The sequence below is a fragment of the Macaca nemestrina genome, chromosome 7 (genome assembly GCF_043159975.1).
Source record: "Macaca nemestrina isolate mMacNem1 chromosome 7, mMacNem.hap1, whole genome shotgun sequence".
Classification (NCBI taxonomy): domain Eukaryota; kingdom Metazoa; phylum Chordata; class Mammalia; order Primates; family Cercopithecidae; genus Macaca; species Macaca nemestrina.
Genome location: NC_092131.1, coordinates 4,096,817 through 4,114,858, shown reverse-complemented (window position 1 = coordinate 4,114,858; position 18,042 = coordinate 4,096,817). Strand labels below are relative to the sequence as shown.

Genomic DNA, 18,042 nt, shown 5'->3' with positions numbered 1-18,042 from the left:
GGAGGTTGCAGTGAGCCAAGATCATGCCACTGCGCTACAGCCTGGGCAACAGAGCGAGACCCTGTCTCAAGAAAAAGAAAAAAAAAAAAAAAACAGAATCAGAATCTTTGGAATAGTGACCAGATGCCGTGGCTCACGCCTAGCATTTCGGGAGGCTGAGGTGGGCAGATCTCTTGAGCCCAGGAGTTTGAGACCAGCCTGGTTAAAATAAGGAGACCTCATTTCTACAAAAAAATTAGCGGGACGTGGTGGCATGTGCCTGTAGTTCTATCTACTCAAGAGGCTGAGGTGGGAGGATCATCTGAGCCTGGGGAAGTCGAGGCTGCAGTGAACTGTGATCATGTCACTGCGCTCCAACCTGGACAACAGAGTGAGACCTCATCTCAAAAAAAAAAAAAGAAAAAAAAATCTTTAGAATAGGAGGAGGATATTGAGCAGGACCCTGAGAAACTAGTGATTAAGAGTCCAGGTGTGAAAATAGAAACCAGGTCTCAGGAGCTCAGAGAGAAGAACTGGAAAGATAGCATCTTTGATGGATTTGGCCATGAGGAGGAGGAAGAATAAAACAGAATGGAGGCCAGAAAAGAGTATGTATGTCTAAGGGTTTATTTGGAATTGGGAGATCCAGGTATACCATGTAAAATTGCTTATGAAGGTAAAGTTTGAAGAAAATTCATTCCACTTTGAGCTATGTAATTTTTAAAACCACATTATCTGTTAAAACACCAGAAGCCCTGTTTCTTGGTTACTAATTATGAGTATTCAAGGCCTCAGATCAACTCAGCATTTATTTTTATTTATTTTATTTTTTATTTTTATTTTATTTTATTTTTTGCATTTTTAGTAGAGACGGGGTTTCACCGTGTTAGCCAGGATGGTCTCGATCTCCTGACCTCATGATCCACCCGCCTTGGTTTGAGATGGAGTCTTGCTCTCTTGCCATACTGGAGTGCAGTGGCACGATCTCGGCTCACTGCAACCTCCACCTCCCAGATTCAAGTAATTCTCCTGCCTTAGCCTCCCGAGTAGCTGGGATTACAGGCCCGTGCCGCCATGCCTAGCTAATTTTTTGTAGTTTTAGTAGAGATGGGGTTTATCATGTTGGCCAGGATGGTCTCTTATCTTCCGACTTCATGATCTGCCTGCCTCGGCCTCCCAAAGTGCTGAGACTACAGGCGTGAGCCACCATGCCTGACCTATTTATTTATTTATTTAATTTGATGGAATCTCATTCTTTTGCCCAAGCTGGAGTGCAGTGGCACCATCTTGGCTCACTATAACCTCGATCTCCAGGTTTCAAGTGATTTTCCTGCCTCAGCCTTTCAAGTAGCTGGTGGGATTATAGGCATCCGCCACCAAGCCTGGCTAATTTTTGTGTTTTTAGTAGAGACAGGGTTTCACCATGTAGGCCAGGCTGGTCTCAAACTCCTGACCTCGGGTGATCCACCCACCTCGGCCTCCCAAAGTGCTGGGATTACAGGCATGAGCCACCACACCCAGACAACTCAGCGTTTATTGAGTACTCCTTATGTGCCAATTAGGGCTATAAAGACAAATAAGATGTCTTTTCCCCAGTTGAGATATGCATAAGACAGTTTGTGTTTGCCTGTTTCAGTAGTCAGTATTTTCTTTTGCTTATTCAGTTTCCATTGACACTTATATTTTCCAAATACAAAATTAGAATTCCAACTTTGCGTTTTTCAGGCACACACACTCATTTATTCTACACTCCTTCCCCAGTTCTGATTTGCTTCCTCCTGCAAATGGTGGTGATGGCCCATCCACTCCAGGGTCAGAATTGCTGGGTGCCTTGTTGAAGTGATTTTTTTCTGTAGCTCCTCTGGAGGTTATAGACTCAGGGAATAAGTAATATGGTCAGGTGGAGGCTTTAGACCAAGTTAAGCAGGGTTTTTAAAACATGGTGTTCATGTACATAGTGCAGCCATTCTCAAAAGTATGGCATGGGGAGATCCCTGGAGGTTTTCTGAGACCCTTTTCAGGAGTCCTCAGAGTCAAAACTATTTTTGTGATACTATTAAAACATTTGCTTTTTTCATTCTCTCTCTCACAAGTGTAGAGTGGAATTTTCCAGAGGTTCCATGATGTGTGATATCACAACAGATCGAATGCAGAAGCTTGTATGAAAAGTTCATACAATATATATTATTTGTGTTATAATGGGCTTATTGTTATTTTGAAATCAGTTGTTAAATACTTTTTAAAATAATTTCTCAGTTTTTATTTGTATTATGATAAATATTCATTGATACAACCCACATTTGGGGAAATCAGTAATCTTTAAAAGTGTAAAAGGGACCAAAAAGTGTGAGAATGTTTGATGTAGAGAAACTGCAAGCTTCTTCCCTGGACTTTGGCTATAGATGCTTTCTTCAGTGGTGGGTCTTCTGGGCCCAGGTCCTGCAGGATGCCCAGTAGGAAGCAGAGCCTCTTTGATCTTACGGGGGTGGGCTCATTTGCTGTTCTGGAGCTCAGGTGCAAAGCTGTTACTTGATATTCCCTGGTCATGGCAAAGCCTCTCTCCACTTTTCTTCTCTTCTATTGTCACTTCCATTCTTTTCCCATTCTGGATACCCAGAGTCCATAGAAATCATTTTTACCTGACAGCGATGAGCTGACCAGAAGCTATAGAAGCTATAGTACTTCCTATATCCTAATGGTTTTAAAAAATACTGGCTGGGGCATACTAACCCTTTCTGAACAAAGGCTGCTAGGTGACCCTTTTGTTGCCTCTATATATATTCACTTGGTTAGCCCACACATTGGTTTGGATCTAGTTCCCTTTCCTTCTTTACCTGCCCAAAGGGCTTTTCTATTTAAAAAAAAAAAAAAAAAAAAAGTTTTTAAAGTTTTCAGATTCAATACCCAAGTATTTGTATGCTTATCCATCCCAGAGTCAGCTAAATTTAAAGTGTCAGTAAATTGTAAAGAAAAGATTTGCTACATTGCATATGTTTTTAGAAGTGCTTTCTGTGTATAATCTCTCTCTCTCTCTCTCTCTCTCTCGCTTTGGAGGAGATTTTCCCCTTGTCTATAAGTGACTTAAATATAAAATGTTATAACAATACATTTAGTAGTTTGAAGCCCCCAGATTTTCTTTTCTTTTCTTTTTTTTTTCTTTTAAGTGAAAGCAAGTTTATAAAAGAAGTAGAGAAACAGACCAGGCACTGTGGCTCTCACCTGTAATCCCAGCACTTGGGAAGGCCAAGGCAGGTGGATCACCTGGGGTCAGGAGTTCGAGACCAGCCTGGCCAACATGGTGAAACCCTGTCTCTACTGAAAATACAAAATTAGCCGGGCGTGGTGGTGCACACCTGTAATCCCAGCTACTCCAGAGGCTGAGGCAGGAGAATCTATTAAAACTTGGGAGACGGAGGTTGCAGTGAGCCGAGATCATGCCACTGCTCTCCAGCCTGGGCAACAGAGGGAGACTGTCTCAAAAAAACAAAAACAAAAACAGAGGCCGGGTGCGGTGGCTCAAGCCTGTAATCCCGGCACTTTGGGAGGCCGAGACGGGCAGATCACGAGGTCAGGAGATCGAGACCATCCTGGCTAACATGGTGAAACCCCATCTCTACTAAAAAAAAAATACAAAAAACTAGCCGGGCGCGGTGGCGGTCGCCTGTAGTCCCAGCTACTCGGGAGGCTGAGGCAGGAGAATGGCTTAAACCCGGGAGGCGGAGCTTGCAGTGAGCTGAGATCCGGCCACTGCACTCCAGCCTGGGCGACAGAGTGGGACTCCGTCTCAAAAAAAAAAAAGAAAAGGAAAAAAAAAGGAGTAAATCAAAACCAAAGAATGGCTGCTCCATAGAGCAGCAGTATCAGCTGCTTGACTGAGTCTACTTTTAGGTATTTCTTGATTATATGCTAAACAAGGGGTGGATTATTCATGAGCTTTCTGGGAAAAGGGCAGAGATTTCCTGGAACTGAAGCTCCCTCCCCTTTTAGGGAACTGTTTAGGTAACTTCCCACAGTTGCCTTGGCATTTGTAAACTGTCGTGGTGGTGGTGGTGGGAGTGTCTTTTAGCATGCTGATGCATTATAATTAGTGTATAATGAGGAGTGAGGACGACCAGAGGTCACTTTCATCGCCATCTTGGTTTTGGTGGGTTTTGGCCTGCTTCTTTCTTTACTGCATCCTGTTCTATCAGCAGAGTCTTTGTGACCTGTATCTTGTGCCAAGCTTCTCCTATCTCACCCTGTGAGTAAGAATGCCTAACCTCCTGGGAATGCAGCCCAGTAGGTCTCAGACTTATTTTACCCAGCCCCTTTTCAAGGTGGAGTTGCTCTGGGTCAAACACTTCTGACATACTTCCCCCCCTCCCTTAATCCTTAAGAATTGTAGAGGGGGCCGGGCGCGGTGGCTCAAGCCTGTAATCCCAGCACTTTGGGAGGCCGAGACGGGCGGATCACGAGGTCAGGAGATCGAGACCATCCTGGCTAACACAGTGAAACTCTGTCTCTACTAAAAAATACAAAAAACTAGCCAGGCGAGGTGGCGGGCGCCTGTAATCCCAGCTACTTGGGAGGCTGAGGCAGGAGAATGGCGTAAACCCGGGAGGCGGAGCTTGCAGTGATCTGAGATCCGGCCACTGCACTCCAGCCTGGGTGACAGAGCGAGACTCCGTCTCAAAAAAAAAAAAAAAAAAAAAAAAAAGGCCGGGTGCGGTGGCTCAAGCCTGTAATCCCCGCACTTTGGGAGGCCGAGATGGGCGGATCACGAGGTCAGGAGATCGAGACCATCCTGGCCAACACGGTGAAACCCCGTCTCTACTAAGAAATACAAAAAACTAGCCGGGCGAGGTGGCGGGCGCCTGTAGTCCCAGCTACTCGGGAGGCTGAGGCAGGAGAATGGCGTGAACCCGGGAGGCGAAGCTTGCAGTGAGCTGAGATCCGGCCACTGCACTCCAGCCTGGGCTACAGAGCGAGACTCCGTCTCAAAAAAAAAAAAAAAAAAAAGAATTGTAGACAGACAAAGGTCAATTATCTGTAACTTCAAGCCAAATATGGGTGATGATATTCCTGCCTATTAGGGTCTCTTGTATTTAGGGTAGAGAGAAGTTTAGTGAGAAAGCATTGGTATGGAAGCCCTTATTTTCAGTTACACAATTTTATAAAGTTACAATTACAAAGTTAAATTGCTTTTTGTAACCAGCTGAGTTTTAGGTTTTGAGGTTTGCTGCTTGCTTGCTTGCTTCTTAATGCCATATATCTTGGCATTTATCAGTCCATAATTACTACATTCTTAAAATCCATAAATATTTTTTATTCTTTCTAGGTTGCAATAAAAATAATTGACAAAACTCAGTTGAATCCAACAAGTCTACAAAAGGTAAGATTGGTTCAATATCCAGTACTTTTTAAACGATTGTCAGTGCTAATTGCCATCTAATTTGTCCCTTAAATACCTCAACTGTTGTTTTTATTTTATGTTTAATGCCATAAAGCTTCCTATTCCTCAAATGAATGCAAGTTAATCTAGTATATCATAAAAAATTGTTGGGTTATTTTCGGTTGGAGATTATTTTTAAATGTTCTTAACAGCACAAACTAAAGGCTGTGCTTTTTTTTGTACTTTTTAATTGATATAGTTGTGCACGGCTATACTTTTTATTGAATACTCTTAATATTGACTAGAGTTTTTTAAAAATAATACAGTACAAAAATATTTTCATGTAATTGATATTGTGCAAATTTGTACCTTTCTTATAGCTAATACTGAAAATTTTAAAGTGAACACTTTGGCTCCTTAAACCCTTGAACACCACATCTGATTAAGGAGTGATGATTAATATAAAAGGGAAGTGTTAAAGTAAAACTGAAAGTAGAAAAGCATGTTCATAAAGCAGTATTGCCATTGGTATCATTTAACATAGATCAGGTCTTTGCCCTAGTGCCTTTTAGAATCACCTGGGCAGATTTTTGAAAGTCCTAACACTTACATAATAATGTTCTTTTTAACTTTGCAAAGTCTTTTTACATACATCATTTGATTTCTAGATTTGACCTATAGTAGTTGAGGGGTACAGAGACCGTGAACTGGGAACAGGAAGTACTGAATTTAAGTCCTGGCTCTGCCACTTAGCCAAATGTCTGACCTTGAACAAGGCACTTAACTTTTCTGGACCTTGGGTTTCTCATCTTTTTTTTTTTTTTTTTTTTTTTGAGACGGAGTCTCGCTGTGTCTCCCAGGCTGGAGTGCAGTGGGGTGATCTCGGCTCACTGCAAGCTCCGCCTCCCGGGTTCACGCCATTCTCCCGCCTCAGCCTCCCAAGTAGCTGAGACTACAGGCGCCCGCCACCACGCCCGGCTAGTTTTTTGTATTTTTAGTAGAGACGGGGTTTCACCATGTTAGCCAGGATAGTCTCGATCTCCTGACCTCGTGATCCACCCGCCTCGGCCTCCCAAAGTGCTGGGATTACAGGCTTGAGCCACCGCGCCCGGCCGGGTTTCTCATCTTTAAAGGGAGATAATTTCATCTTATGATGGATGTGAGTATTAATAAAATAATGCATATAAAAGGGCTTTGTAAACTGCATAGCACTGTACAGTTGTGCAATATTTTGATAAGTGCAATGCTCTATATACATTTCTAATGTATTCCTCATGGTTATTTATATCCTGGTAATTTTGAAGCCCTGTCCCTGTTATGTGTGTGGGAGGTGGGTAGGGAGATAGACTTTCTCTGCACTAAAAATGTTATTTCAACAAGTGGTTCTTTGTGATCTGCAACCCATAATGGGCCTTAAGGCTTCTCAAGGTGGACATGAAACATCTAAAAATTCCAGTCCTTTGTCCTGAAGAGTAAATTTTATCTATTTCCTTAAACTTTCATATCTTCAGCTATCTAAGGATTTGGTACTAATAAATACACTAGGGGTTACTACAATTTGATATTCAGAACTAAAATTAACATACAAGGATGTTCACTGAGGGCTCTAATCGAGTATTCTATGATGTTACGTACCTTCCACTATTCATGTGTACCTGGATATAATTGTAATCCTAACAGTTTTCCAGGAAAAATTTTTACTGTGGTGTTGTATCGAGTTGGCTGTGGGTTTTCCTTCTTGTTTGCTTGCTTCCTTTATTCTTTTTTTATTTCCTTTTTTTGGTCATGATTTTGCATTGCTGCTCTTCTTTTATTATTTGTCACATCATTATCAGTTTAGTGCATGGTAGTTTGTCTGGTTAGCCCACTAGTGTGATTATGCATATTTGTATCTGAATTAATTTTGGCTTATAATAATAATTAAAACTTTAAGATTTGTTTTTAGTATCATTCAAGTATGAACCATTCACAGAAGACTTACTCTAAAGCCAGCTGTATCCCAAGTTAAATAACTTGATAAGTATAATATTTTCAGTTTATAGGGCATTGTTTAAAATTGTGTATATAACTTCATATGCTTATAAAGTAAATTAGAAGCATTTTATATACATTTGTTTCCAGTTCTTTTTCACCAAGTATGTTACCGCCAGCACCTGCCCCCATTTTTCTCCCCCACCAATTTTGCAACAATGTAGAGTGTACCAGGCAACTTTGTCAGCCCTCTTTGGAATAGTCATTCTTGCAGACTTTTTCCTTCTCAGCACCATTCCTAGTTGTATTACACTTGCTTCAGGAACAGCTCTCTTAGTGATTTAAAGCCGTGGAGCATGCCCTAGCAGCTAACATTCATTGTAAGGAACATTCCGCCATCAGCAGTACGCAATCTGTTTTTACCACCACTACTGAAAAAGGTGGACTGGCTCATTCAGGCAGTGTTTGAACACATGTGTTAAAATATCGGTTTCATTGCAGGCCAGGCGCGGTGGCTCACGCCTGTAATCCCAGCGCTTTGGGAGGCCAAGGCGGGCGGATCACGAGGTCAGGAGATCGAGACCATCCTAGCTAACACGGTGAAACCCTGTCTCTACTAAAAATATAAAAAATTAGCCGGGCGTGATGGCGGGTGCCTGTAGTCCCAGCTGCTCCAGAGGCTGAGGCAGGAGAATGGCATGAACCCAGGAGGCGGAGATTGCAGTGAGCTGAGATCACGCCACTGCGCTCCAGCCTGGGCGACAGAGCGAGACTAGTCTCCAAAAAACAAAACAAAACAAAACAAAACAAAATATCGGTTTCATGATATTCAGGCTTGCACACTGGGTCATGAACATTTACTAAATGCACATATAAGTAAGCGTGAGTTGACTATGTTTGCAAATTGATATTATTTTCACAGATAAGTCTCTTCATTTTTCCTTTGTATTTTTCCAGCCATTGAATTAATAAACGTTAGATTCTGGTGAGAGATTTATTTTTCTCCATTGTTTTTGTACTTTTTTTTAAAGAGATGGGTCTTGCTCTGTTGCCCAGGCTGGCCTTGAACTCCTGGGCTTGAGCAGTCTTTCCACTTCAGCCTCCCAAGTAGCTGGGTCTACAAACGCACACCACAGCATCTGACTATATACCTTTGAATGTCTCACTACTATATCTGGAATACTATTCTATTCTTAAACATCTTTTAGGTCAGTTTTTTGTTTGTTTTTGGTTTTTTGAGATGGAGTCTTGCTCTGTCGCCCGGGCTGGAGTGCAGTAGCGGGATCTGAGTTGGCTGCAGTCTCCGCCTCTTGGGTTCAAGCAATTCTTCTCCCTCAGCTTCCTGAGTGGCTAGGACTACAGGCGCCTGCCACTACACCTGGCTAATTTTTGTATTTTTAGTAGAGATGGGGGTTTTGCCATGTTAGCCAGGCTGGTCTGGTCTCAAACTCCTGACCTCAGGTGATCCACCTGCCTCAGCCTCCACTTGCTAGGAGTACGCATGTGAGCCACCATGCCCAGGCCAAGGTGGGTGGATCACTTGAGGTCAGGAGTTGAGACCAGCCTGGTCAACATGGTGAAACCTCATCTCTACTAAAAATACAAAAATTAGTTGGGCGTGGTGGCACATGCCTATAATCCCAGCTTCTCAGGAGGCTGAGGCAGGAGAATTGCTTGAACCCAGGAGGCAACAGAGCAAGATGTTGTCTCAAAACAACAACAAGAAGAAATTTGTAACATGTAATGAAATAATTGATTTTTTAAATGTATTTATGATAGCTGGTTAGTTAGCCAACCTTGAGCACGTTCAGGGATGGAGACACACTCCTTCCCGTAGCATCTTGTTTCAGTGTTCAGTGGCTTTGTTATTAGAGCCTTTTCCCCTTCAGACTAGCATCTGTCTTCTAGAAACTTCTACAACACTGTTTACTGTTTTGTCATATGGAGTTATAGTCACTCCAAACATAACCAGCCCTTAGAAGTTGCTATTTTGGGTCTTGTTGATTTTCTCTTCTGCAGAGTAAATCCCCTCAGCCTCATTGGGTACTCCCACAGGCGTTTCGCTCAACAGAAGCCTACTTTATTCCATTCTTGGAATTGTTTTTTTTTTTTCTCCTGCCTGAATTTGTTTGATTCCTGCTAAAATTCATTTAATTGATTTTCTGCCTTAATTCCAGTCTTTTGGGGGATTTTGGAATAATGGGTCATTTGTATTAGCTGCTATGTAAATTGGATATGGATGTCTCCATCCAATTAAAATATTAAACAAGGCAAGAACAAGACTTTTCAATGGAGAATTCATCGAAGTTGATACTGTTGACCCAGTAGTAAAGCATTTTTTGAGTAAGATTTAACCACCATTCTTAAATCTAGACTTAGTAGGACAGAAAGGGAAATCCCTGTGTTTTTAAATTTTAATGAGATTTACAGAGGAAGAAAAAAAGGAACATTAAACACAAATATATGCAGAATACCCAGTAGGATTTATTAAAGCATTATTGACTATAGATTTCATCAGGGTCTTTGTGGGGAAATCCTGCTGATACCCGCCTAAGCCTCCTTCCCTCCCTTCCTTCCATTGGCCTTATCATGATTCTAAAATAGAGCAACACTACATTCCATGAAATAGAATAAGTGTTCCTATGAGCTGAGCAGAAGTTGGCTTTAGAGACAGGCAAAGGCTGAAGAAGGCTGAGGCAGGCCAGGCACAATGGCTCACTCCTGTAATCCCAGCACTTTGGGAGCCTGAGGCGAGAGGATCACTTGAGCTCAGGAATTTGAGATCAGCCTAGGCAGCATAGAGAGACCCGTCTCTACCAAATAAAAATTAAATAAATTAACCAGGTGTAGTGGTGTGTATCTGTAGTCCCAATTACTCAGGAGGCTGAGATGGGAGGACCACTTGAGCCTAGAAGTTGAAGGCTGCAGTGAGCTATGATGGTGCCCCTGCATTCCAGCCTGGGCAACAGAGCAAGACCCTGCCTGTCTCAAAAAAAAGTTGAAGCAAAGAACAAATCGTGTACTGGTCTTTTCAGAGTTCCTTTTCTTTGTAAGGCAGGGACAGGGAGACAGAACAACAGACCACAATAGACTACCCCACATAGAAAAGTAACTGATTAGTTAACATCAGGTTACTTCACACTACATTTTTTTTGTAAGGATTAAAGTAGTGGGAACTTTATTATTGTGCCAACTGAAGTTGGTTAGGTGGTTTTTTTGTTTTGTTTTTTGGGTTGTTTTTTTTTTGAGACAGAGTCTCGCCCTGTGGTCCAGGCTGGCGTGCAGTGGTGTGATCTCAGCTCACTGCAACCTCCGCCTCCTGGGTTCAAGCGATCCTCCTGCCTCAGCCCCCTGAGTAGCTGGGACTACAGGTGCATGCCACCACGCCTGGCTAATTTTTGTATTTTTAGTAGAGACAGGGTTTCACCATGTTGGCCAAGCTGGTCTCCAACTCCTGGCCTCAGGTGATCCACCCGCCTTGGCCTCCCAAAGTGCTGGGATTACCGGCCTGAGCCAGCGCGCCCAGCCAGGACAGTTTAAATCTTCAGTCGGGGGCTGGATGCGGTGGCACACGCCGGTAATCGCAGCACTTTGGGAGGCCAAGGCAGGTGGATCACCTGAGGCCAGGAGTTCGAGACCAGCCTGGCCAACATGGTGAAACTGCGTCTCTACCAAAAATACAAAATTTAGCTGAGCATGGTGACATAGCCTCAGCTACCCGGGAGACTGAGGCACGAGAATCACTTGAACCTGGGAGGCGGAGGTTGCAGTGAGCCGAGATCACACCACTGGACTCTAGCCTGGGCGACAGCTCGAGACTGTCTCAGAAAATAAGTAATAAACTGTGCTGTTTGGGAAATTAGCTGTTATCTCCTTCTGATTTCTAGGAAGGTCAGATAATTTAGGTTTGGGAATGTGGAACCTTAGCAGGGATTATTCCATTTTTAATTTTAACCTGGTTTCCTGGGGCCTAATGCAGGAACTTAGTCCCAAACAGTGGCTTCCTATAATTTTTATTTAACAATTCTTCCCTTTTGGTCAGGCTTTCACCTAGGTAAGAGTGTAACCAAAACCTAGGATATCCCTGCTGTTCTCAGTTGCCATCATTTTGGGTTTCCCGTTTCAGCATGCCATTGATGGGGTGTTCTCATTATCATGTGTTTCTTTTGAGTTTTTGTTGTTTTAGCCAGAGAGAAACCATTTGACATCTGATAGGTGGCTACATGGAGACATTTAACGCTTTCGGAGGATACAGCATACCAGAGAGACTACCATTATGACTGTCATGAGGATCACACCAAGCATATAGAGTATGCTACTTAGCCAGGGTTTTTATGAACCAAATCAACTACAATTGTATAGCCAAACAAGGAGTCTGCCAATTTTAACCAAGTGATCTGCTCTACCATACCCAAATCGCAACGAGAAGTGTCGAACTGCACAGATTCCTCCCTGTTTAAGAGGCAATCCAGCATTCCATGACCAGGCTAAGTAGAAAGCAGGGAGTGCAAGTTACCCACAGAAGCTACTGACTGTGAAATTTTAGCTGCAGCATGATCCTGCCAAAGTGAAAGACGTGGGCATTAGTGAGGAAAAATTAAGAGGGGTAAAAGCCTTGTTGGGAAGTCTCATTGTTCTGACAGTCTTGGGAAAAGCTGTCCACAACGTGCAGTCCACAACTTCTCGTCCTGGTTTGCAGTTTGAATGTCTCTGGTTGTGGCATCTGGCATTCTGGTGAATTCTCTGGGTGGCCTACACATCAGGCATGAGACTCGAAATTTACATCAAGTTGTCAGCTTTGGTTTATAGGGCTTCTGAAATTGAGCAGTTCATTCTTCACTGGCAAGTTGTAGCCGGATATTAAAGAAAACTAGAAGAATTCAGAATCCAGTTCAGTCAGGAATAATCTTATCAGGTCATTTCTGGAAGTCATTTCTGTGAATTAGTATTTTAGCAGCCTTTTTTGCTTCTAATTTCAAATGGGAAGGTATAGGGTTATTCATTGTGCCCCGCAAGCCTGGTCCACTCCGATACCCCTCAAGCACCAGACAGCTACCCAGGAAGAGGGAGGCTGTTTTCTTTTTAAAGCTAGTATTTGCTTTGGAGCCACTGTTAGTGCTTAGAGCTCTCTAGCAGTAGCAGTAGTGGCCTTTTTTGGCGTCCTAGGGAATCTTGGTCATGGGACATATCAGGGAACCTTATAATTTGAAAGCAAGGAGAACCAGTTCATCCTTTTCATGTGGTCTATCATGTAATTACTTTTACTGCTGCCACCACTGGGTTATTTTGGGCACTGTTGATTTGGTTTTCTTAAGCCAGTAGTTTTCAGCCCTTCTTGTGCATTAGAAACATTTGTGGAGTTTGTATTTCCTTCACAGTTCTTTCCTCTCTAGAGGTCCTATCTTGGCGGATCTAGAGATGTGGCATTCCCAGTATACACTCTAGATGAGAATGGCTCCTAGTCTGCCTTCAGTTTCCCCCAAAGTTCTTAATTTCTCTCCTCTTCCAAAAGGTAACCTATTTTATTTATTTTTTATTGAGTGAGTGATTGATTGATGGGGTCTTATCCTGTTGCCCAGGCTGAAATGTAGCAGCAAGACCAGAGCTCACTGCAGCCTCGAATTCCTAGCAAGACCAGAGCTCACTCCAGCCTCGAATTCCAAGTATCTTTCCACCTCAGGCTCCTGAGGTAGCTGGGACTACAGGTGCGCACCACTACACCCAACTAAAGTAACCTATTTTATTTATTTATGAGATGAGCCTCCCTCTGTCGGCCAGGCTGGTGTGCAGTTGTGCCATCTCGGCTCACTGCAACCTCTGCCTCCCGAGTTCAAGTGATTCTTCTGCCTCAGCCTCCCGAGTAGCTGGGATTACAGGTGCCCGCTGCCACACCCAGCTAATTTTTGTATTTTTAATAGAGACGAGGTTTTACCATGTTGGCCAGGCTGGTCTCGAACTCCTGACCTCAAGTGATCTACCCACTTGGGCCTTCCAAAGTGCTGAATTACAGGTGTGAGCCACTACGCCCGGCAAAGTAACCTATTTTAAAGACGATCCCTTCCCCAAATATTCTAAGTTTCATAGACAGCTGCCACTGCCACTGCTGAGTATTTTCTCGCTCTCTGGAACTCTTCCTAGGAATGCCTTAGTGGCCAGTTCCTGGCCTCCTTTCTCTGTTGGGTGAAGCACAAGTTATTTTGGAAATCCTTTTCGTTTAACAACTTTTTTCATCTTTTTCTTTTCTTTTTTTTAACTACCTTTCTCTTTCATTTTCTTATATTGACTTTTTAGGCCTTTAACAAAAGTAGTAACCACTGTAAAAATAGTTGTTACAGTCTTGCTTGTTATTTATAATCAAGTGTCTACATTCAGATCAGTGTCATAAATCTGATAAATTAATACAAATAGGGGATGGCAAATGAAATCCAAGACAGGCAGTTCTTATGTTGATTAATTGATTGATTTGATTGATTGAGACACGGTCTTACTTTGTAGTCCAAGGTGAAGTGCAGTGTTGTGATCATAGCTCACTGCAGCCTGGAACTTCTGGGCTCAAGCAGTCCTCCCTCTTGGCCTCCTAAAGCCCTGGGATTATAGGCATGAGTCACTGCCCCCAGCCTGATTATACATATTTAAAATATTAAGAATAAACCAAGCACGGTGGCTCACACCTGTAATCCCAGCACTTTGGGAGGCCGAGGTGGATGGATCACCTGAGGTCAGGAATTCGAGACCACTCTCATGAACATGGTGAAACTCAGTCTCTACTAAAAATACAAAAAAACTAGCCAGGCGTCATGGCGCATGCCTGTAATCCCAGCTACTTGGGAAGCTAAGGCAGGAGAATCACTTGAACCCGGGAGGTGGAAGTTGCAGTGAGCCAAGATGGCACCACTGCACTCCAGCCTGGGCAACAAGAGAGAACTCTGTCTCCAAAAAAAAAAAATTGAGAATAAAAATGTATATATGTTTGTTTATTTTTAGATTTCAAAAGAGATAGAAGAAATTAAAAAAAAAAAAAAACGGCTTTCAGTATTGTTGCTTCTTTATTTTAATTTCTTGCCAGACTTTTGTTTTGGCAAGAAATAATACAGCTTGATATTTAGAATACATTATAAACTGAGAATAGTAGAGTGTATTTTAGAGATTGATTGTTTGTTTTTAGAATCGAGGTCTCACTATCTTGCCCAAGCTGGTCTCAGACTCCTGGGTTCAAGCATCCTCCTTCGAGATTCCAACCTGCCTTCCAGGGAGCTGGGATTACAGGCACACACCACCATACCCAGCTAAAGTACGTTTTTCATTGTGCCAATGATTCATTATGCTATTTTAGAAAACTCACCAAGAAACCAAGTATTTTAAGTGGGTTAAACTTACAGCATAGCCTGGACCCATTTGCAGAAAATATAAACTTGGGTACAAATTAGGCCTTTGTGAGAGAATTTAACAGTAACATCAGCCAGAATCACAATCACACGTCTGGAGTTTATTGTGTGCCAGCTGCTGTTCCGTGCACTCTGTATGTCAAGCATCCTTTCATTGTAGAGGTGACAGGTGTGTCAGGGAGGTCAAGTTACCTAGACTCAGTGAGTGGTACTGCTGGATTGGGATTAGGTAGTGTAGCTCCTGGAGTCAAATTCTACACACACTTTATCGTATATTATTTCATGTACTTTTCACAACAGTCCTGTGAAGTAGCTGTTTTCTTTTTTTCGTTTCTTCTTTTTTTTTTTTTTTGAGACAAGAGTTTTGCTCTTGTTGCCTAGGCTGGAGTGCATTGGCACCACCTCGGCTCACCACAACCTCCGCCTCCCTGATTCAAGTGATTCCCCTGCTTCAGCCTCCCGAGCAGCTGGGATTACAGGTGCCTGCTACCACACCCAGCTAATTTTTTTGTATTTTTACTAGAGACATGGTTTCTCCATGTTGGTCAGGCTAGTCTGGAACTCCCGACCTCAGGTGATCCACCCTCTGCGGCTTCCCAAAGTGCTAGGATTACAGGTGTGAGCCACTGTGCCAGGCTGAAGTAGCTGTTTTCAAAATCTATCTTATACATAAGTAGGGTAAAGCTCTCTTAAGATTTTGTGGCTTGTTCGCTCATCCAGTGAATAAGGGACTGAACTAGCCTTAGAACCTAAATTTATAACATCAAATAGCTTTCTTTGCATAAGTTCCCTTGGAGCCAGTCATTCATAGTACTTTCCATATGGGAAGGTAACAAAGGAACATACGGAAATTCACCTTACATGTGGTAGATACCTAGTAAAATCTGATAAGTTAATTTTGTTAGTACCAAATTCATTTTAACACTAAATTAGTTTTTCCTGATGTTGCTCTGATTCTAGGAATCTTGAGCACCAGAACCTTGAGTTTGGGAGATGGGAAAATTCTTAGTTTGTCTTTGAAATATTTGATCATAAAAACCACATTGTTGGCTGGGCATGGTGGCTCAAGCCTGTAATCCCAGCACTTTGGGTGGCCAAGGCAGGCAGATTGCTGAGCTCAGGAGTTCAAGACCAGCCTGGGCAACATGGCAAAACCCTCTCTCTACATACAGAAGTTAGCCAGGTGTGGTGGTGCACACCTCTAGTCCTAGCTACTTGGGGGGCTGAGGCTGGATGATTGCTTGAGCCGGAGAGGGCGAGGCTGCAGTGAACCATGTTCATGCCACTGCACTGCGGCTTGAGTGACAGAGCAAGACTCCATCTCTTAAAACACACACACACACACACACACACACACACACACACACACACACATTGTTGCTACTCTTATTTTACATTTTTAGAAAACTGCTTTGTTGTATTACTCAGCTAAAACTAAGCAATTTTTTGAAATTTAGTTTTTAATTTTTATTAAATACTGACTACATACAAAAGAATGTTCCATGTATAGCATATAAATATATATATGAGATGAGCACCCTTATACTACCTGCTTCAAGAAATAGATCTTCAACCATACCTTTAAATCAGTCCCATTTTGTGCACCTCCTCAACCTGATTCCCCTTCTTCATTGCCCACCTACTGGGTAACCACTAACAAGGATTTTGTGTTATTATTTTCTTGCTTGTCTGTATAATTTTACCACATATGGATCCCTCATCAATGTAGTGTAAAGGGTTTTTTTGGTCTGTTTTTTGTTTCTTTTGTGTTTTTTGTTTGTTTGAGACTGAGTCTCGCACTGTCTCCCAGGCTGGAGTACAGTAGTGTCATCTCGGCTCACTGTAACCTCTGCCTCCCAAGTTCAAGCGATTCTTGTGCCTCAGCCTCCCGAGTAGCAAGGATTACAGGCATGTGCCACCATGCCCAGCTAATTTTTGTATTTTTAGTAGAGACTGGGTTCTACCATGTTGGCCAGGCTGGTCTTGAACTCCTAACCTCAAGTGGTCCACCCACCTCGGCCTCCCAAAGTGCTGGGATTACAGGCATGAGCCACCGTGCCCCGCCAATGTAGTGTAAAGTTTAAAAAATTGTATAAATGAACTCATGTTGTGTGTATTCTCCTATTGGCTTTTGCTTTCTTTTTCTTTTCTTTTTCTTTTTCTTTTTCTTTTTGAGACAGAGTTTCGCTCTTGTTACCCAGGCTGGAGTGCAGTGGTGGGATCTCAGCTTACTGCATCCTCAGCCTCCTGGATTCAAGTGATTCTCCTGCCTCAGCCTCCCAAGTATCTGGGATTACAGGCGTGCACCACCACACCCGGCTAATCTTTGTGTTTTTAGTAGAGACGGGGTTTCACCATGTTGGCCAGGCTGGTGCCGAACTCCTGACCTCAAGTGATCTACCCACCTCAGCCTCCCAGAGTACTGGGATTACAGTTGTGAGCCACCATGCCCAGCCGCTTTGCTTTCTTTTACCTACGTTGTGTTCCATGTTGATGTATTTTGCTGTAATTCACCTTCACTCCTATGTCCATTTTCAAGAATATATAATATCCCATTATGTGAATATGCCACTCTATATTTATTCTGTGATTCAGAGACATTTGGATTGCCTTTTTTTTTTTTTTTTTTTTTTTTTTTTTCCGAGACGGAGTCTCGCTCTGTCGCCCAGGCTGGAGTGCAGTGGCCGGATCTCAGCTCACTGCGAGCTCCGCCTCCCGGGTTTACGCCATTCTCCTGCCTCAGCCTCCTGAGTAGCTGGGACTACAGGCGCCCGCCACCTCGCCCGGCTAGCTTTTTGTATTTTTTAGTAGAGACGGGGTTTCACCGTGTTAGCCAGGATGGTCTCGATCTCCTGACCTTGTGATCCGCCCGTCTCAGCCTCCCAAAGTGCTGGGATTACAGGCTTGAGCCACCATGCCGGGCCCAGATTGCTTTTTGTATTGTAAACATGACTCCTGTGAATTGCCCTGTGTGTATCCTTGGCACACTTGTGAAGAGTTTCTTAAATACATATACTTAGAATTCTGGTATCACAGAGTCTGTCTACACATCCTCCTTGTTCATTAGAGAAGGCCAAATTATTTTCAGAGCAGGTGTGCTAATTTATATTTCCATCAGAAGCATGTAAGAGAACACAAATAATGTAGCATCTTCATCAAAATTTGATTTTCTCTGATTTTTTGAAATTTGTGCTATCACAGGAGAATCGCTTGAACCTGGGAGGTGGAGGTTGCAGTGAGCCGAGATCGCGCCACTGCACTACAGCCTGGCGACAGAGCGAGACTCCGTCTCAAAAAAAAAAAAAACAAAAAAATTGTGCCATCAGTTTGGTAAAT

The 18,042-nt window shown here is 43.0% G+C and overlaps 1 protein-coding gene across 14 annotated transcripts in view; it reads left to right on the top strand.

The window, feature by feature from the left end:
- Positions 1-18,042, top strand: part of LOC105489812 (microtubule affinity regulating kinase 3) — a 119,306-nt gene that overhangs the window by 34,248 nt on the left and 67,016 nt on the right. For 12 of the 14 annotated variants that reach the window (XM_011754938.2, XM_011754937.2, XM_011754934.2 and 9 more), the window contains exon 3: positions 5,297-5,350. In XM_011754938.2, the coding sequence (XP_011753240.2) occupies positions 5,297-5,350 (54 nt within the window). Of the gene's footprint in view, positions 1-5,294; positions 5,351-12,900; positions 13,027-18,042 lie in introns of those variants that run through there. The other 2 variants (XM_011754939.2, XM_071099511.1) reach the window with 2 other exon arrangements.